This window comes from Ammospiza caudacuta, chromosome 1 (assembly GCF_027887145.1).
Source record: "Ammospiza caudacuta isolate bAmmCau1 chromosome 1, bAmmCau1.pri, whole genome shotgun sequence".
NCBI classification, from domain to species: domain Eukaryota; kingdom Metazoa; phylum Chordata; class Aves; order Passeriformes; family Passerellidae; genus Ammospiza; species Ammospiza caudacuta.
In genome coordinates, this window is record NC_080593.1 from 36,591,866 (window position 1) to 36,612,974 (window position 21,109).

Consider the following 21,109-nt stretch of genomic DNA (forward strand, 5'->3'; position numbering starts at 1 on the left):
ATTAATGCCAGATTGCACACACAATGCTAACAAACAAACAAAACAACCCCAAACCTGCTTTTCTCCTGCCACAAACGGCAAAACAACAATACTGACATAACGGCAGCGTTCAAAGGACAGTTGCAGCTCTGCAGCGGCACCTCAGTTAATGAGTGTATAGAAAAGAATTTATCTGAGGGAGAAGAAAGTGAAACTCAACAGCCTTTCAGGCACATGAAACCAGCTTGGAGAAAACTATGAGACGGTGGCAGCTACTTAAGAAGACAATTCAGCTGAAAATAAATGTACAAAGAGTTTGGTTCAAAATTTCAGCAATGTGTTTTCCCCTTGTTATTCATTGCTTAGACAGAGAACAGTGTTAAAAGCTAGAATGCAGATTTTTATATGAGTGATCATGACCATATTTTATTGTTTAAGTTTTCTGGCAGTATCTGCAATTTCAGTCACGAGGAACTAATACGACTTCTTTGAAATGTCATGTATTCTCCTCCATGGATTTAGCTAGAATTTAATATTAATATATAGCTACTTTCAATGTCAGTAAATAGCTGAAATACAATGTTGAGAAAATATCAGCAGCAGTAGCTATAATATTATTAGCATAAGTAACAAATTAATTTCCATCAACGAAGCACATTAGTTTTTGTTTTTTTTTTTTTTTTTTTTTTTGTTTTTTAATTGGTAGCTTATGATAAAAAGATCTCTCCACTGAATTAAGCTCCTAACTAGCTTGCTCAATGAATGGGACAACTCACATGCTAAAATATCTGAAAGCAAACTTGCTTTACATAAAAATTAAGAACAAATGCAGTAAGCTTTCAGACAAAGGACAGTTGTCAGGTTTCTGGTGTGTAGTGCAAAACTGTAATATTCTGTGTAGTGATTTAGTTTTCTGATAAGTCACTGTGATAAGGTTAACACTTCAACATTGAACAACACACAAATAAGAACACCCAAAGATGAAAATTACTTTGCTTATGTTGCTGTATTAGAATTTTATTTGCTAAAGGGTGAAAACAGATTTTCAAAATTCACAGTTAACTTAAAACAATAGTTTTAAACCTTTTATTCCTAGCCCTGGCTGCCTTCAGGAAGGAAAGAACATCTGGTTATTTAAGGAACACAATATGTTCACATTTTCTATGACTTTTGTTTCTAATTGGGTTTTTAAATTTTTTTTTATTTGAACAACTCTAGTTAGAACTATGTTTTTTAATCACTTTATATTTTTCCAATGCCCTATCTCCATATCTCTACTTCTTAATTTTGCTGCCTTTGCTGTGAAAATTAACAGTGCTCAATGGTTTTGATAAAGGAAAAAACTGAAGAAAATGAGCCACTCGTGGTGTATTAAATATGCAGACACATACCTTCAGTAAATGTTTTTATATACATAAAAGAACCTTCCCTTATTTTTTCATTTCACATATACACAATTTTAATAGCCCATTCTTCCATAAGAAGCTCTACTTTTATATTCAGAAAGATTGTAAATGCGTAGAAGTTCCTTTAATATAAATAATTGAGGCAATTATCTGTTCAAAGATTAGAAGTGTGAAACAAATACTCTGCTAAGCAGGTTAACTTTATCACCCTATGCACAGACAACAACACTGATTTGAGCTTTTCATTCCACATTTTCCTAAGAAGTGGAGCTAGCCAAATGCAGAAAAGGTTGAAATTCAATTATTCTGCATTGATCCATACTCATGCCTGTAAAATTATTATCTCTCAGGCGCCCCCTCAGAGACAGGTACATTAACTTGTTTTCAGCTATTATAGAGATGTATATTTCTCTTCTGTGGCACTGAAAAATATCAGAGATGTGGCATCTAAAAACCCCAGCTGCCAACTGGGGTTCCCAAAGTGAACAGGAGAGCTGCTGCAAGCATTAGATTAATGGCAAGTACTAATTACTTTTCATATTATTGTTAATACTGGATAATGCTATGGCTTCTGGTAAGGCTTGATTTCACAAAAGGTCAGGAAACTGCACTTGTCCATCTTTAGGAAAAAAATGCCCCCCACCTTTTAAGTACAGCTTGCTTCTGACATTTAGGTTGCTCTCCTGGTGATGACTGCAGTGAAAAGAGGGAAACAAAATGGGACAGGTTCATCAAGCCTAAGTTTATCTCTTCTGATAGAGACTACATGACAAAAAGTAAGAAGAAAACACCTGCTATGTCAGAGCAAGGGAAGTGAAAAATTTATAGATGTATTTAGATATACAAACCCAGGTTATCTCCAGAATTGGAAGTTACAGATGGAAAAGCTGTATCAAGTTTAACACCTGATTACAACTTCACCACTTATGAGAAGATTGTTCCTTAAGAACCTTTCAGTTTTATCCACCTACCTCCAACCTTTCTTAGTCCAAATACCCTACAACCTCCCCTCTGTAAGATGACTTGGTATTTTCCTAGCTGTAAAAATAATATGGAAGACAACATATATATTAGCAAACCTGCAAGTGGTAGATTCCTGTTTGCAACTGGCCATGACTTCTAAACTGCATTTCTTGTCCAGTTGAGATTTAAAGCTTCAAGGAGCAGAAAGCAAGCCTCTCTGAGATATTTGGAACAACACTAAACATTCTTGGTATGTTCAACAAATACTGAAATAAGCCACTGGACCATGCAATAGTCTCCCAAAGAAGAGTTCTCTGATTTCACATATTAAAACCCAAGCAAAATCTTGGAAGAAATGCCACGCAGAAAAACTCAGCCCTGGATAAGGAGACATAAAATTGCACTGAACCAAATGTAACTTTCTATTAGAAACCTATTAGCTTGTGATGGAGAAATGCACAGGAAAACATCAAAGAAGGAAGAAAAATAATTAAACACTGAATTTGTTAATCGCCACTTACAAGTTGCAGTACAGACTAAAACCTTTGTCATTTCTTCCAACCTGCTTTTATCTGCACAGGGAATAAGGGCAAACTGAATTATATCTATACAACTAGCAAAAAAAAAAAAAAAAGTATCATAATTTTCCCACTTATTTTCAAATATAATCTGTGCACTGACTTTAGACTCCTACAGCACCCATGATGCCTTATTGAGTCTTCCCTTTCATTCCTTTTCATGAAAAATATGGATAGACTTGGAAATGTTTGTGCATAGGTCTTAAAGAACAACAAGACTTCCATTTCAGATATATGCAAAAAAAGACTGAAAAATTATATGCTTACAGACACCTAAGTGAAACCTAAAGTCACATCTAGGGAAAGGTAAGAAACAGATATTCGAGTAATAAATTTGAAAATACATTTATTTCTCAGACCAGGAGTGATTTTTTAGTTTCAGAAGGATCCTTTAGAATGGTTTTATTTCCTTACTGTAAGAAGTCTTGATCTTTTTATGAAGCCTCAACATAAAGACCCAGTGTAAAATTAAGGGTGGCTGCAAGTCCCGTAGGCTCTTCATTTTCTGGAAATCAGACCTCAACATTCAGAGTATTTCCCAAGCAAAAAAGTAGAGCTCAGAAATGAGAAACAATTGCATTTTATCATATTTAAATTGACAAAGCAACTACCACTCTTAGCATCAAAGAGTTTCAAATACTGATTCACCTGACAAAGAACTACAGAAATAAATCTCGTATTTATCTGAAAGGTGTTCAAGGCCCACCTGAAAATATTAATTAATAGGACATCAAGGCCTTATGAGCCTGACAGCTTCTTTCTCTTGGAAACAAGAGCATAAGGAGTGGAATAGTGATTAAGCCTCTTTGTGGGAAGTTGGTGGTTAATTTTTGTCCCCTTCAGCTGATAGCATATCTTGTAGCTGCCTAGCATGTTTCAGAGGACAGCTGAATCATAAGTAATCACTTTATTGTTTAACATATCTCTTCAATAAATGACAGATTACATATTGAATTCAGATGGACACCTGAGCAAAATTTTCCTCCCTTTGCATCTTTCTTCTAAAAAATATTTCTATCTTGTTTTGGAATGAAAGTATATAAAAAATTGCTGGGCAGTTTGATTTCACAGGCTGCTGCCAAAATCTTAAGAAAGATTCCTGAGATCTAACGTTAGAAACTTTCTTACACACTGAAAAGATGATACACTTTACTTCTCATCATGAAAGAAATCTTTGTGCTTGAGAGGAATGAAAAAAAACAGCTATAAGGATGCAGATTTCTGCAAAAAACTGATATAGAAAAACAAAGAGACAATTTTTTTCTTAATCCATAAAAGTGTAAACACTGGTACTGAATGAAATTTTGCAGAAGGCAGTCAGAGTGCAGAAGTGATGAATTTTTTGCTTTCAAAGATGTTGTGCATCAAGAAGATGAGGGAAATCAGACTTTACACTGGCAACCTACTAATGGGACATGTACAAAGACAGTTCAAAACCAGCAGCACAATTCTGCTATCTGCCAGAGATCTGAGTAAGCACAGACTACTGCATTCAGCTGAATCTCAAGCACTTTAACCACTATACAGTGAGTGTCTCCTGTATACTATACCCACACATATACACATGCCATTCTAAAACAGGAAGAGGATTTCTTTCTTTTTTCAATAGATGAGTACATCAGAAACTGCATGCTAATAATATGTGGCATGAATTTATGAATTTATACATTTTATACATGTGAATCTTTACAGCCTGTAACATCAAACTATTGTTTTTAATCAAAAACCATCACATAACCATTATATATTGGGCAGGGGTAGTGCTTTAAGGATTAACAGTGATTAATCCCAGAAATCCCATGCAAAAGGTCCTTCAGATGAAATTGCATGATGCTTTCTATACAGCTTACTAGGTTTTAAATAGTAACATTACTGTTTCCCTGAAAAGTGTACTTTATCCCAAAAGACGTCTGTGCAGAATACCAAGCAAAGTTATTCTAAAAAGCACACCAGCACTTACCAAAGCTCCTGGATAACTTTAGCAAAGTGTCCTTTAAGGAGTAAAGGGACTTGTTTCTACTCTGTTTCCAACTCTTTCCTTCAGGTCTTTTGTCAGGTGAGAAGAAACTTGAAACTATCATTTAGTTTCCAAAATGTAGGTTGTTATTAACTTCATAGCATTTAGAACATTTACTTACAGTGATTTATTATTTCCTGTATTAACAGGTATCTCACCTTTGGATCTCGGAGAAAAAGTGCTCTTAGGATAAGGGAGTGAACATCTCCAATAGGTGGATAATGCATCAAAAGTCCCAAACAGGTCTGATAATTACTTGAAATCACTAGAATTAAAATGAAAATAGAGAGAGAGAGAGAGAGAGAAAAAAAAAATTACTGTCTTACTTTGGTATTCCAAAACAGCACTTTTTCCAGTAAATTCATTGCAGTTCAGATTTGGCTGTCTTTTCCCACATGGTGTCTTAGAACTCAAAAAGTGTTCAGAGTAAAAGGAGAGAGATATAATCAAGCCTTGTGCCTACACTTGGTTTAGTGTAATTAAGAAGAGTTCTAAAACTATGATCTTATGTCATTGACACTGGTGTTAGCTCCAGATTTCAGATGCCTCAATTCAGACCTCTGTAGCTGTGCCCCCAAAGCCTGCCCCTGTCAGTGCAGCTCAGGACAACACCATCAGCTTGAAGATCTAGTGCTGCAAATGGACATAAACTTTTCAGACGCTCCTCCACAGATATCTAAATTTAAATGTAATAATTTGCATTTATGGCTTTATGACAAGTTTGCCCCACTCTGATTAGTTTTTGCTGAAATATCTTTTATGTTGTTCTTAAATACATATTTACATAAATACACATACTCAGATACCTATGCATACATAAAATTATTCAACAACTCCTTGTCTTCTTTTAAATCAGAAACTTCACAAAATATTCAGGAGAAAGGGAAAAGACTAGATTTTAATTTCATAAATACTAAATAGTATAGTACACTATTAACTTGCTTAGATTTTTTTCACTTATTCATAAAATTTTCAGCATGCTTTGCTAAACTTTATAATTTTGTTCTAAGCTGTTTGATTCTATCTGAATCTATGTAAGCATACTCTATGGCTTTTTGCTTGTTGTCATCTTCTGTTTTTTTTTCTTTCCTTCCCAAATCAATCTAATTATGAGTGCAATTATTAAAGACATCTTTTCAAGCAGGTCTATGTAAACTACTTCATTTCTTTTGCACCATCTAAATCCAGGCAATCCATCTGCCACAGCTGTCAAAGCAATGCCTGTTAATGATGCCTCCACTCTGCAACATGAAGACAGCCTCCAACAATAGCAATTGTAAATAAATTTCTAACAAACTTTACTATGCTGAGAACTTTAGCTGTAGTAAGAAATACCTTTAATTAATCGGGATATTGCAAATACAAGATTATTTTGGATCAATAAAAAGCAAAATAAAGGGCAGTTTTGCGGACAGAGAAATTTAAATGGTTTACTCTTTTTCCTTTCATGTGAATAAGCCTCATATCCTCCTGCACCTTACCTCCCTCAACAAGAGGATTATGGGGAAAAGATGCAGGACTGGGCAAAATGAATAATTATAATCTGTGTAAGGAACCACTTTATCATCTTCATTTCCGTTGCTGATCCGACAGCTTGTAATTTCATACATCTGCTTTCATTTGTAAAGCACTCACTTATCCTACTCATTCTTTATCTGTTCTGCCTGTTCTTTTTCCTACCCTTTGTTTTTCTTGTTCATATTCAGGTACCTGCTTTTTCTTCTTGAAGTCACAAAGCTGGCATAATGAACACAATACAATGGCCTCTGCCAGAGTTCTTTCAGAGTATAACACGAGCACCACACAGAATGTACCCAATCAAACTCTCCTTCGTAAATCAAATTTCAGATACTGAACTGCAGTTGTGATCATGATGCCTTTTTATCAAAGCAAATAAAAACAATGAATATTGATATTAAATGCTAAATAGCTTTATAAATGATAGACAGTAACACCAATGTGTTTCTCCTTTAAAGAAATAAGTATGTGTTCTATTCTGCAATGAAAAATGGATTAAAAATATATTTTCTTTATTTTTCCTGGAAGACTTCTTTGCTGTCTCACAGATACAGAGAAAACTAAATATTAAAAAAATTAATTTATTTTAATGGTGCAGACTTGGCCCCTGACAAAAAAACCTCTTATCATCCAGAAAGTTAAAAAAATTCCAGCACTTTAAAGGGAAGACGTGCTAACTTTTATATATTTATTTTACCTTCAGGGTTTCCCCCACATATTTAAATTGAAAGAGGGTAGATTTAGATTGGACATAAGGAAGAAATTCTTTACTGTGAGGGTCTTGAATCACTGGCACAGGTTGCTTACAGAGGTTGTGGATGCCCCTGGAAGTGTTCCAGGTCAGGTTGGATGGGGCTTTGAGCCCCATCTGGTCTAGTGGAAGATGTCTCTGCCCATGCCAGGGGATTGGTCTAGATGATCTTTGAAGGCCCCTTCCAACCCAAACCATTCTGTGATTCTTGTCTCTTCAGGACAAAATGTGTAATATTATGCAACACAGGGGTAGTTTTCTTGCAAATTACAGATAAACATCAGTAAACCAAAACAGAATATCCTTGTTGGTGTTAATGGATTTCTAAGAATCATCTATAGGATGAAGTTTCTGGAAGGAGATTCTGTGAAATTCAAATATCCAGCCTCAGCAGTAGCTGGTGTGTTCAGCTGCCTTGTAAAAAGCTTGGTGGTTCTTCAGCTGTGCTTTTGCTTCTCTCATTGGCTTAGCGAGAGTCACATCTGGACCCAGCTTCTTCTGTGAACCACAAGTTCTCACTTCCCCACAGAAAAATGCTACTGGCATTTCTAGGGAAAGGAGGAGAGAAACTCCTCTCCACAGAGAATACAATCTTACTGTTCTTTTATTAATATTGTAATTCAGTGCCCAGAGGAACATCAAATTGCCTTCTCCCTTCTGCTGTAGAAGAGACTGAACTTTCTCTGTTGGCCCAATAACCACCCCTGGGTACAAGCAGCAGTAATGTGGTGGAAAGCCTGAAAATTCAGAGTGCTATCCTCAGCAAAGTCCAAATTTTCTGATACATTTAATTTCTTAGAAGTTTATTATTTGATGTCATTGATCGTGTATCCAGATTATTTCATAACCCTGGAAGGGTCGGATTACTCCCCCATCTGGTTTACACACGGCCAGGTTCTCTTAATAGCCCCTCAGCTGAGTTAAACATAGACAAATGAACATCTTGCACTGTAACAAAAATAACTAATCAGTTCCTCTAAGAAGAAGCTATGGCTTCTTTATTTCTCTCAAAATATTTGCTCTGCTTTTAGAGATGAAAAACTAAATTTTAACAATGGCCATACCTACTTCTCAAGTGGAAGCAAGATAAAAATACACTTATTCTAATACTGGTCAGGCAAAATTAGCTCCTGGTTCAATAATGGCATTAATTTACTATGCAAAATATAGATAGGTCTTCTAGGTTTGTTCATTCTTATTATCCTTGAAAGGAAGTAGATAAAATACATCTATTTTTGCATCACATCTTTCCCTCCATTCTGATTTCATCAACAACTGCACGTATATTCACACTGATGAAACAGAAGCAAATATTCATGCTTCTGATTTGACAGATTAAAAAAAAACAAAAAGAAATTTGCACAAACTCAAGAATTTTTCCAAAGAAACACAGGAAATAATTTATTAAAACATACGGCTATACTGGTACACAACCCTAAGCTTGGCATGTGAGGATTATCATTCCACAGACAAAGATCTGCTTGGATACAAATGTAAAACTGAACAGAGCAGTTTACAGAATGGCTGTGTACATGATTATGTATCTGTAATCTCTAAAATATATAAGCAATAATCTGATAATCTAAAGGTTCCCTTCTCCTTGCATAATATATTGTTTGAGCAACAGAGGATTTCAAAACTAAAATAAAGATGAGAAATATAGCAGAAATGAGTTTCTTAAAATCATGTCCTTGAGAACATCATAATAGAGCACAGAAAAAAAATTCATCAATTCTCACCCATCCCCAAATGTGCTGTTTTAAAAGAATCAGCACAATTTCTAAACTTTCAAATGCTTTGAGTACTGTATTATTATAATTGTTTATATTTGACATTTTCATAACATAATATCACAGGAGCTTTATTATTGTTCTTATTGTTTCAAAGTTTCTAAACTAAAAATTTCCCGATGGTTTATTTAAATTAAAGATGCTTATCACCATTGGATGTTTTGAGCTTATGTTTCCTTTCACCAAATAAAGAGAAGCTTTTATAAACTTACTTTATTTGAAAATGTTTTTAAAATTACTACAACTTTGAATTCTATTCAAAGCTCAAATATTACCAGCAATAAAAAACATGAGGAAAAACAGAAAACTTTCAGTTACAGATATATAACAAAAGTTTTTTTTATGTAATCAAGAACTGTGGAAATTGTTATGGCTTGAGCTTGACTTTGGAAAAATAGATTCAACTTTACATTATTTATGACTTATTTTGCTTCCCTGTTCTATTATGCTTACAGTAACTAACTAGATCCAGCTGTAGAACAAGAAGTTACTTATTACAGAAACAGTCAAAATATGAAGTATTAGCTGTCCTGATGAGATGTCTTTCCCTCTCATTTGGGTAAATGTACCACACTGCAAAGCTATTTACTGCTCTATTTACTAAGACTGGGAAGTTCAGGGAAAAGGAGACTGATTTCATACAAAAGCCTGGAACACAATTTTAGCTCACATTTTAGTTAACTTATACTGATACTTGTACCCCAGCAACACAAATCAAAAGAAAACAAAGCCAGAACAACTTTCCCTCCCCAAGAAGAGAGAGGTTTCTTAGAAGCACAGTTCTGATGTGCTGTTTTTTTTAAAGGTAAGCAATGACACAAAATAAAACACTGATGTTAAGAAACTTTCTTACATGCCACTTCAGAACATATCTCTACCAAAAATTTTAAATTACTTCCATTTACTGAATATAAACAAGCAAGATTTAGACTTCAAAATTTAATAACCTGTTTCAGATCATCCTGAAACATCAGCATTAATTTTGGAACCTCTGACCAGAATTAAATGTCCAGTTTTTGGAAAGGAATGGAAGGTAGCTCTATATTCTGCATGTTTATTAAAAAGTAATTAAAAAACACATGAAGGCAGGCAGTGGAACAACATGTACGTGTAAAGTACCACATTATATTTTCAAGACTGGGTCCTAAAATAGGAACCACAGATGTTGAAAACTTCCTATGTCCTAGAATGCAAAATTGTGTCAAATATGTGACCTTGTTATAACCTAAAGCTTACAGATGGTATATACTTAACTCTGAATAACTTGCTATAGAATTCATATACTTAATGACAGCCATACATCTTGCAGTGAAGCACATACTTTGTTGCATCAGATGCATACAGAATTTTTTGCAGAATCTGATAGGACAAAAATAAATACTTCAATTATCATTATGAATCTTTCTCCTCCCATTTACAATTATATAAGCTAACAAAATTTTCTTGGTTGCTTGTTTGTACCAACTTAATATTACTGGTCATCACTAAATTATAAGAATTCACCAGTCCACAAATTTCAGGTGTACGCAACCAAAATAAAATAGATTATAATATTTTTAAGATGCCCCTCTTGCAGAGAATAAACACTCTCAGTAATTGCTACTCATCTTTGTTTTTTATTCACGATATCTCTTCAAAAATTGCGAGCCATTGTCTTGTGCATTTTATCCTTTCTCACAGGGGAACAACATAAAAATATTTCAAGTGTCACAGGGAAGCTTTACTCAATTCATGAGCTTCGTCGCAAGGTGGAGCTCTATACTTGCCTGTATCACTTAGAGCACATAAAATCTGCAACTCCATGTAAAAACACAGAACTACTCACAAAACAAACCAGCATTTAACTCCAAGATACAATTTGTTTCATAAATACAGCAGGCCATGTCTCATAATAAATATCTCCTCTCCTAGTATTTGGAACAATTTTCAATATGTTAAAAAAGTCACAATGAAATTTAGCCTTCTTAAGGTCTCCTTTTCCTTCAAAGAATAGGTTTGCATTCTTTAAAAAAATTACAAGATAGATGATACTTACAGGCATCTCTGATATACAACAACATGGCTACAAAAATGTAGTCAACTAAATTGAGGGTGATACTGTCAGCAAATAGAGCATCCCAGACTACCAGAAGATCCTGAAGAGGGAATTCACGTCCAAACAGGAGCCTTACCCATCGCCTGAAAAAAAAGTGCAAAAGTTATGATTTGTATTTCCCCATTTTACCAAGTATGGTATATATCCCAGGATCAGCAACAGTCCTGAACAATTTATCCAAAAATTCTGCAAAGTATCAAGATCTGTGATAAAGACTTAACTAATTGTATTTGTGGGAATGTTACTGCATCCTCATCAAAGAAATTATACATTAGAGACTGCAGAAGCTTACTGACTAATATTAATATGTGGGTGACCCTCAAAGGACAAAATACATCAATCCCACATACCACAGTTTTGAGCATTTAATGTGACAGTGACCTAAGATGAACAGGAAAAAATGTTATGCAAGAATGGCCTGGACAGCAAAAACAGGAGGGTGAAGCCAGCGGTTTATGAGGAGCCCTGAAAAGCCCACTTAAGTGAAAGCCAGTTCAGAATCAGATGCCAAACAGCAACTAAAATGGACCAGGTCATAGTTACTGTGAAAGGGCTTTCTCCCTGTTATGGATGACAGTATTTGCAACTCCATGTAAAATACGCTATGGATGCTATTTTCATTAAATCTCATTTAAATCTTTACCAGATTTAGTGATAATCTTCATGTAGACTATACTGTTAATTCCTATTCATCTTTGTGCTGTTTTCATACCTAGTAAAATGTGAAAATTTGTTATATTAAAAGCAATATTTGCTTGAGGCTGGAAGCTTGAGCTGCAGAATAAGGAATGTTTCTCTAGATTTCTCGTTTCTAGTTCTGACTCTTACACTGACTTACTTGCTGACCTCAGGAAAAGCACTTCTCTTCCCTATTCCAGAACAGAGCCATTAGCTTTGTATCTTTTTAGGTAGGATTATCTAAGGTCACATTTGAATGAGCTAAAGAATAGTTAGTAACATTAATCCTGAAATAGTTATTACGAAATGGACTTAAAAATAATGAATTACATTTTTAGCTGGGATATGCAAATAGCTACGCATGTGGAATCTGTTTATTCAGTGGCAAGAAAAGATTGATTGCAAATTTCTGCTAAGCAAATTAAGTCATTCTTTAAAACTCACAAAAATTTCCAAAAAGGCAACTAGAAATTTCTTGTTCAAGATTAGTTTCAACTCGTAAGAATTCATGTTTAACCACTTTTGTTCCAGAACTCATTGTTGCTTTAAGGCATCCAGGGTTTTGTTACTGGCTTTTTTTTTTCTGATTCCAGTATAAAGAAAATAGTGGACAAATTAATTCCAGCATGCCAGTCTAACACAGGCTTTGAAAATAGTAACGATCTGCACAAAAAGACAGTGTCTTATAAAAGAATTTCAAAAGGACTGTTGTGAGTGAAGGTTATGTTCACAAAACTTTTATTCTCCATGCCACTGGAACTATAGGTACAGTACACAAAAATATCCATGTACAGATTTAGAGATCACTACATAGAATCTTTTCCTTGCAAGATATGTTCCCTTTTAAAAGTGAAAATACATGATTTCAAAAGACAGCATCATTTCACTCTCATATCAAACATTTATGTTCTATGGTCTTATAACTTTTTATGTTAGTACAGTAATTACAGAAGTCCCAATATTAGCTACAACAAAACAAAAACTCTGTATTTCCCTCTCTGATCAAACCCCTTTCCTATGAGGACTTATTTTGAGACCTCAGAAAAAGAAATCAGAACTGTTCTACAGAACCAAGGCTTAGCTGGTGCATTTCGTACCATGTCTATTCTCACAAAGGGGTTTTGCCATAGGGCACATTTGCCTGCAGTGCCCAGCCTACAGGAGACTATTACCCTACGGTGACACAAACATTACTCAGACTCTGCATGAAGCCCATTACCTACAACAGCAACTCCTCCCACCTGTAAAGCCACAACTTTCCAGTTGCACAAACTGTTAGGCAAGAAAACTCAGCAAAGCTTGAAGCATTTGAGCTGACTTTGCTTGCAACTACCCAAGTCTCATTCAAAAGCCTTGCTAAGAGTCTAATACACTTCAAGAGAAAAAATACACCATGGTGTAATGGGATTTGTTATTAGTCCTTTATTAGAAATCTCTTTTGCTTCTTTACTACTTCATTATGCAATGCTAATCGTTTTTAGATGCAGGTTTATTCTGCTCGAGCAGAAGTCATTCCTTTTTTTTTCCTGCTTTTATATTTTCTCCTGGGAAAATTAAATCTCATTCCCCAGAGGTATCACGTTTCACAGATGTAGACTGCTGAAGAACAACTGGACTTCCTTTTGCAACCATAATATTGCTGTTAATTATTTGAACCTTCCTGTCTTAAAAAGAGTAAGCAATTCATACTGTTGTAAATGCATATATACTAAATGCTCTCTTATTTTTTTCAGCAACGTTTAGCTCACAGCATCTATAAACTGAGGGCCCTATTGCCTATGAACCATGCTGCCATATGGCAGGACTTCACTCAGCTTTTATATTCATAAAAAAAGATCTTAATTTCTTAACTAAGTGTCCACACTGAAAAGCTGTCTTTCAAACTAACACATTTTTATTGCTTTTACAAGTATTTGCAGAGAATTTAAGACACCCTTAATAATTGCATTGTGCATGATAAACCTTTTCGTTTCCTCCCCCCCTTTTTTTTTGTTGAGACGGCTGTCTGTGTTTTAATTATTGTTCTGTCCTGTTAATCTTGCCTTACATCTGTTACACCTGCAGACTGTGAAACTCACAATAGTATACCTTTTATCACATGTGGTAATACAATAATTCATATTTTACCAGGCACACTTAGCAATTAAAATCTACAAAAAACCCCCAGATTCTTTAAAGCCATAATACACCAAGGTACTACTACCTACATTGTAGAGTATGTAACTGTATCTTCCACTTATTCCTATATAATTAAACCAATATTCTCAAGAGATCAGTAATTACTAGCAATAGATAATGATTCATTAATGACCTTAAAATATAGGGAAAGCAGGAGAAAACTCTGTGCTAGTAAAGCCATAAAAGAAGGCAACGATCCAGCTTTACAAGTTTTAACTAACATTAAAACCATTTTGACAAGAGATTTACATGACAATTCCCCAAACATCAAAATTTAAACTTGTATTACATGTTCCATATATTTAGTTGTTTATCTTCTCAGTCTTGTGAGGCAGAGAATTCTTCTTAAGAAAATTAAATAAGCCCAAGAAATAGTTACAAATGAGGCGAAACAAACAGTTTAGGATTGTTTATGAGGCCAAAACAACACAATGAGATCAGAAAGAATAAGACAAATTGTAACAACAGGAAATAGGAAAGCATCACTCTGCAGCTAAATGCCTTGACCTAGGACTTACAAGTTGACAACAAGGTGCCTAAAAAAGTCTGTTGTTAGGAGCATGTTTTCAGTCATTTATACATTTGCTAAACTCAATGTTCAGTATAATTTCCACTCCAAGCATCTGCTCAAGGCTTGATTTTTTTTTCATTCATTGATACTATTCATTAGAATAAGTCTAAAAAAATTCTGCTCGTGCTTAACTTAGTTTTTTCCGCAAGCATTTCACTAAGGTCTAGAATCGAAACAACAAGGTCTCTGGTATCTTCCTTTTTACTGTGCATATAAAAAATAGAGAAGCCCAAATTTGGTAATTCCTTGTTTGACCTAAACACAACAGAGTGAAGATTTCTACAGAGCATGTTCTGTTTCTTCCTAACTCTTGCCACCAGCCCAAGAATGCATCTGCCACCCGGTGCTTCCTCCCAGCTACACATTCTACATTCCCTGCATGGCAAATGGAAGGAGTGTGTATCACCCCTGCAATGGCTACTGTCACCTGGGGGATGTGGTGGTGGCAGAGGATGATGCTGCTCTGGTTTCCAATGCTTGCAAGACTAGTCAAGGTCTTTCAGAGAAAGGAAGGTCAGTAGGATTTTGCAGGATGTAATTTCATTTTCAGTGCAAGTTTTGCTGCCTTTTTTTTTTTTAATAAGAAAATTATTTAAATGGACTTTAAGTATTGAAAAGAATACCATCTTATCAAAACTAAGCACTTGGAAGCTGAGAAATGCCAAAATTAACATCAGTTGTTTACTAACTGAGAAAATGATATGTAAGCTCTGTCTCTTTAAACTCTGTCATGAATTATGTTCAAGCAAACATTTGTAGCCAGTGCAATTTACTATGTAAAGTCATGGTCAATAATTTAGGAGAAAGGGTAGACAGACTTGAGCTGTGATCTGCCTGTTCAAAAATAAGATGTGGAAAAAGGATGAGGAGCAACATTTGTATAACATTTGCAAAAGAACTTCAAATTATATAGAAGATGAAGACTTTAGTAGTTCAATGCCACCAGAAAGCACTACTCTGGGCAGACTTGGTGCCTGCACAAGGATTTCAGGCTGTGTTTCTAACCTATGGACCCGAGTGGGCTGCAGATGAGGTAGGCTGGGTACCTCCTGCAGAGGCACCCAGGGGTAACATGGGGGGTACTGCTCCTACAGCAGCACTCATCAACACTTGCTTGCATGGATGAGAATGAATACATAGCAAAAGCACCCTCAAAAAAAGAAAACAGAAATGCTCACAGATTTGATAGTTGCAATAGGCAGGAGGGAGACAGGTAAGTTCAATCAGAGGATGTTTATGGTAGTTCACTTTCTTTTAGTGACATGAAGGAGACCAATCAAGACAAGCCTTAGCAGCATTCCAGCTTAGACTTGTTACACAGTCAATTTCTCCAGTGCTCCAATCTCCTTCCTTAATAAATCTCATTTTTATTAAAACCACCATGGCTATATTTCGTTCAGGATTTTGTTCTGAGTGTCCTAAAGAGCTTAACAAAACCTTCAAATCATACAAGACAGAGAAGGAAACATGCCTGAAGTATAATCACAACTTGTTCTTTCAGCTACTCCTCTACAAGGCTTTTGTGGAAGGGCAGTACTGCTTATGGTGCATGAGGAACTCTTAATGATCACAGATGAGAAGAAAGGCAAAACATCTAAGTGTCACAATTAACAAAATGGCATTTCTAAGATAAACAAAACCTTATTAAAATCCAATATTTTGTCAGAACAGAAAGAAGCCTGTGAAATCCCTACAAAGCCAAAAAACTGGTATAAGAAGTTATGTGGGAAGCTCAGCAGACTTTCAGGGATTTATAGAGACTTCTAATGTGTTCGATTTAAACACTGAGAATTTTGCACACGGCATACCCTCATATGTACACTACCCATAAATGATGTACAGTGTGATATTGTTACAGCATATGCTCCATTTTTTGCCTTAATCTACTTAACTTGTGAAGGGAATGAAAACAGACATCTTGCTAGAAGACGTGTTTACTTCAACCATAAATTCAAATGTTAATTCTGGATTTATTAGATAAAATTATGTGGCCTTTGTCATTTGAGAAGGCAGACAAGATGATCAGATTTTCCTTAGGCTGTAAAACATTTAAATATTACAGATTTCTACCACATTGTCTCCAGCAGTGTATGCTGATTTTAAAAAAGTGTGTGTGATAAGGAGGGAGAAAGTATGTGCCAGCATCTAGCACATCATTCAGCTTCTCCTTAGACTTAGAGATAATAGTGAGTATATAAAAGGATCCTTCTTATGTGTATCTGCCTTATCTGTTTAAGTAATTTCAGACCTGTATATGGAGTACTATTCTGCTACAGAATGACATACATGCTTTAATATGCCCATGATCTGGGTGGGATTGTCCTGTCCTGGACTCCCATCAAGGTTGCTCACTTCACCCAGCTTCTCCTGTTCTTGCTGCATGAAGATTTGGTGGATCATTGCACCAAATACAGGAATCATGGCCCTACTGCTGGGTGGATACACAGTCAGTTATTTGGTTTCCCATTTCTGTTGCAAATTCTGTTTGGTTTGTGGTCACATCCATACAGTTTTAAGTTTTACACAGCTATATTAACAACTCCTCAACTTGAAAAACTATGATATCCACAAGCTTTCTGTTCCACAGTTTAGAAACAAGGGTCTTAATGCAAAGATAAAAATTAAAGTGTTCGATAGCAATTCAAATAAAAAGAAAACAGACATTTACATTACAGATTTAATGTGTTTCAGATCTACCATATGTTTTCCTGTTAGAAAAGAAGCATTTAAAATTAAAGAATAATGATAATAAACACTCATTTATTAATATAAATCTACTCAAATTCAGACTAAGTGATGAACAATAATACTGCACATATTTTACTTTGTTGCCTTCCTTGCACTTGGGAAAAAGGTTTTGATATGCTCTGTTGACATTTCCTACTACTGTACATATCCTGAACTTTTTAATATTAATTACCTTATCAAACATAGACTAGCACATCTCTTTAAAAAAAAGCCTTGAATTTTTTTTTTTACTGAAAAGTGACACAAGCATCTAGTTCTTATGTGGATTATTTCCTTTCCTGTTTGATTTCTTTCAGATTGCTAGCAAAGATTACTTAGTTTTGCATTAAAAAAAAAAATCTTTCTGTTTTGGGAAAACTCTGTGCATTTCCTTATTATGAAAGTTTCTCTTTCCAAAAAATGAATTCCTAATAATTACCTTTCCTTTTTACTGCAATTTACCTTCCTCTGAAAAAGCACTTTCTGCAGTTTTAAGCCAGACCAATTCTAATATACTCAGAAATGCACTTAAAGGAAAAAACCAAACAAATGTTACTCCTATCCACAAAAAGGTTAAGAAAGACCCAAGGAAATACAGGCCTGCCAGCCTCACCTTGATCTCCGGAAAGATGACAAAGTAGTTAATTCTGGAAACCATTTCCAGGCAAGTGAAACACAAAAATATCATAAGGAGTGGTCAGTAACTGGCTTTTCTTTAACACTGAATTTCAAAAACAGAGCTAGGAATTTGAATCTATTTAGAAGAGAAAACAGAAAGAATTTTTCTACGTTTTCAGCATGGCAGATGGGAGAAACTGGACCTTTAGATGCAAACTTATATTGTGGATGTAACTCTGAGTGATCAGAGACTTGCACTGAATGTAGCATTCAATTTAAGAAATTCTCTGCAGTGGCAGAAAAGTACACTGTTCAGTTTCTTTTTCGTTCCTCCTAACCATTACAAGTTAAAACACTTCAATTTTAGTATTGCAGATAAATAACACTTTATAAAGGCTTAGAAATTAACAGCTATTCAAGCACTTTATTGACACTGCCAGCCTGTGTTTACAGCAAATACAAGAGTTACTGGACTAAAACAATTTACTGACCATTCCTTAGTGTGAAGGGTGGATAACAATGTTGTACTCCAGAAATTACCTACAGGAAGAATGATCACAATGAAATAGATGACATACTTTCAGCCATTGCTGATGTTTTAAGAACAGAAATTCTAGGCATGTGTTATTAGTTTTTAAAAAGGTGGGTCAAGTTGACAACAAATATCACAGATCAAAACCAAGGCATCTGTTTTTTCACTTTGGCCAAAATGCAGATGCTACAAGATGAAGAATTTAGCTGTTACATCATGACTTATTTAGCAGTTATCTGGGCTGAACTGTGCTTTCATTCAAAGGAAAAAGACTGAAGAATATTGCTGTGTTTCTTCGAAACAACTAAATTGAGACAGCTCAGGAAATGTTCAGATTTAAAGACCCAGGATCAGCCTGATAAAATTATGGTGACAAACCAGAATGACGGGAGGGGAGTGATACATTATACTGGAAAAAACTCCTTTAAAGTCAGTGATAAATACCCCTTAAGTGCACAGAGTATGAGACTTCATCTCATCTTCATCTTCACACTCTGTAAACCCCAAATATAATGACCAATATCTGCAATAGTAAGAGAAAGATACAGGAACCTGAAGGTGTGCCTACTGAATCCTTAATGTTCTTTGCCTCTGTGCAATTAAAACCTACAGTCCTACATACTGATGATGTATGTGCATTTTGTTTTGAAAATTGCTGCAGAGTAGCAAAAACATTTTCTTTTTTTTGACAAAAATAATTACAGGTGAATGATTTTAAACACTGTTTGCTGCAATAAGCCTATTGAAACAAAAGAGGCACTTCTAAATTAGTGAAGTTCCTACTGATATCAGCTATTAGCAATTAGGATCTCCACCCCCCCAACTTTTCCATCTTTAAACAGCAATGATTAAATTTGGTTTTAAAGTGGAGAAATTATATTAGAAAAACAACTCTCAGTGTTGCAATTAAAGCACAGTTCTTAAGATGATAAAATAAATTTGCTAATAGCTTTATCCATTGATTCAAGATGTATGCAGTAGGTTTAAAAGATACGATCCTTTTGTAGAACTTCTCTTTAAAAGAGGAGTCTATAATATTTCGTTGATACATATTGTCAAATATTCTATAGTGGTAGTACATTTTTCTCTACAAGACTTAATCAAAATTATGTGCATTTTAAAATAAAAGGAAGACAGATAATTTTGTTAATAGCTCCAAAGTAAACAAATAAACACTGATGAAATATTACAAAGTTTATAATCTATCTTTGAGACCTCTCTATTACAATTGAATAAAATGTCTTTTCTGTCCATAAAATATTGAAATCTACAATTGAACCATCTTTGTGTTACTCTGTAGTGAAATGTGAAACAAGCTATTTTTTTCTGATGTGCCAAGAAGTTATCTGCCTGTGTCCAGGAATGGAGCTGCTACACTTTGTATTCAAACCATGAAAGAACATGTCTGTTGTGAGTATACAACCTGTTAGGTTTTTACCCTCTCTAATCTTGCTTCTACATCACAGGTGTTTTTTGGTGTAACAGAAAATTCAGCTCATAAAAAAGACATTTTTAGGTTTTCCTGCATGCTCTCTTTTTAATAATTGGTCTGTAGTTGGTCAAACTGACTATTTTTTTAAAAAATAGGAACCTGCTATCAGATGAGACCAAGCTGCATAGGACCAATGAAGCTTTTAAATGTGCCCATAAGTGCTTGTATTATCAGTTTATTAATTTTTGGAGGGTTTTTTTTTGTGTTTTTATCACAAGCAACTTATTGGGAGACCAAATATTAGTAGAATTATATAAGATAGATCCCTTTATGTATTGTTAGCTTGATTTTTATAAGTTTATTTTCTCATTTTACTGCAAAAAAAAAAGGTGTGGGAAAAGCTTCTAATATTTTTCTTATGGATGTAAAATTTTGTCTCAATCAAATGGGAATCAGTGAATTCGACCAAATTTAGCCTGGGAGCTAGTACACAGATTTATGAGTGAATCATAGAAATTAAGGAACATATATTAACCTTCCCACTTCTGCCTCAGAAGACTTTAGATTTATGATAATCTGGCTACCTTTTTCAGAGATATTAACCAGTCAACTAAATAATCTTAATGAAAGAAAATTTCACATGGGGAGCTGAGATCCCCGTCCTAGACCAGAAGGAAGGACAGCCATGGACTATAAACAAGACATGGACAGAATACCAGCTCCCATGAAACTCTAACCACTTATGGAACCGAAATATTACATTGTGAATTACCACTTTTATTCCACAGAGTATGGGCTTGGTGGAAGGATGTATTTGCATGAGATTTTGCATGAGACCTTTTTACTCACAGACAGCCTACTTGAAGGTACAAGTATTCACTCCAATTCTTTGTGTTCATAATAGCATTAATATTAAGACAGATGATTTTAGCATCCTGATGTGCTAAAATCAGGGTGCTAAAATCACATATCATTTGAACAGAGAGAGACATAGCTCTTCCATGATTTTCCTGGGAAGCTGTGAGAAAGCTCAGAGGAAGAATTAAAACAATTATTATCTCAATCTCTGCACCTTATTATCTCAATCTCTGCACCTGTCAGGCAATCTCTGTTTGTCAAAGTTGTTTACAAGAAGGAGTTGTCCCTTCTTGACCAATAGGTGAGAGAAGGTTCCTAAAGGCCAATCAGGTCTTAGGTGCACCATTGTTTATAAGAACTGTGGATTTCTAATAATAAGGTGCCTTTTCATGTCTTCTGATGATGGAGTCTCTGTATC

At 35.0% G+C, this 21,109-nt stretch overlaps 1 protein-coding gene across 2 annotated transcripts in view; it reads right to left on the reverse strand.

Annotated features, from left to right (window-relative positions):
• TBC1D5 (TBC1 domain family member 5) overlaps positions 1 to 21,109 on the reverse strand; it is a 317,422-nt gene that overhangs the window by 68,796 nt on the left and 227,517 nt on the right. For both annotated transcript variants that reach the window (XM_058808336.1, XM_058808329.1), the window contains exons 14-15: positions 11,038 to 11,180; positions 5,102 to 5,208 (exon numbers count right to left, since the gene is read on the reverse strand). In XM_058808336.1, the coding sequence (XP_058664319.1) occupies positions 5,102 to 5,208; positions 11,038 to 11,180 (250 nt within the window). The remainder of the gene's footprint in view (positions 1 to 5,101; positions 5,209 to 11,037; positions 11,181 to 21,109) is intronic.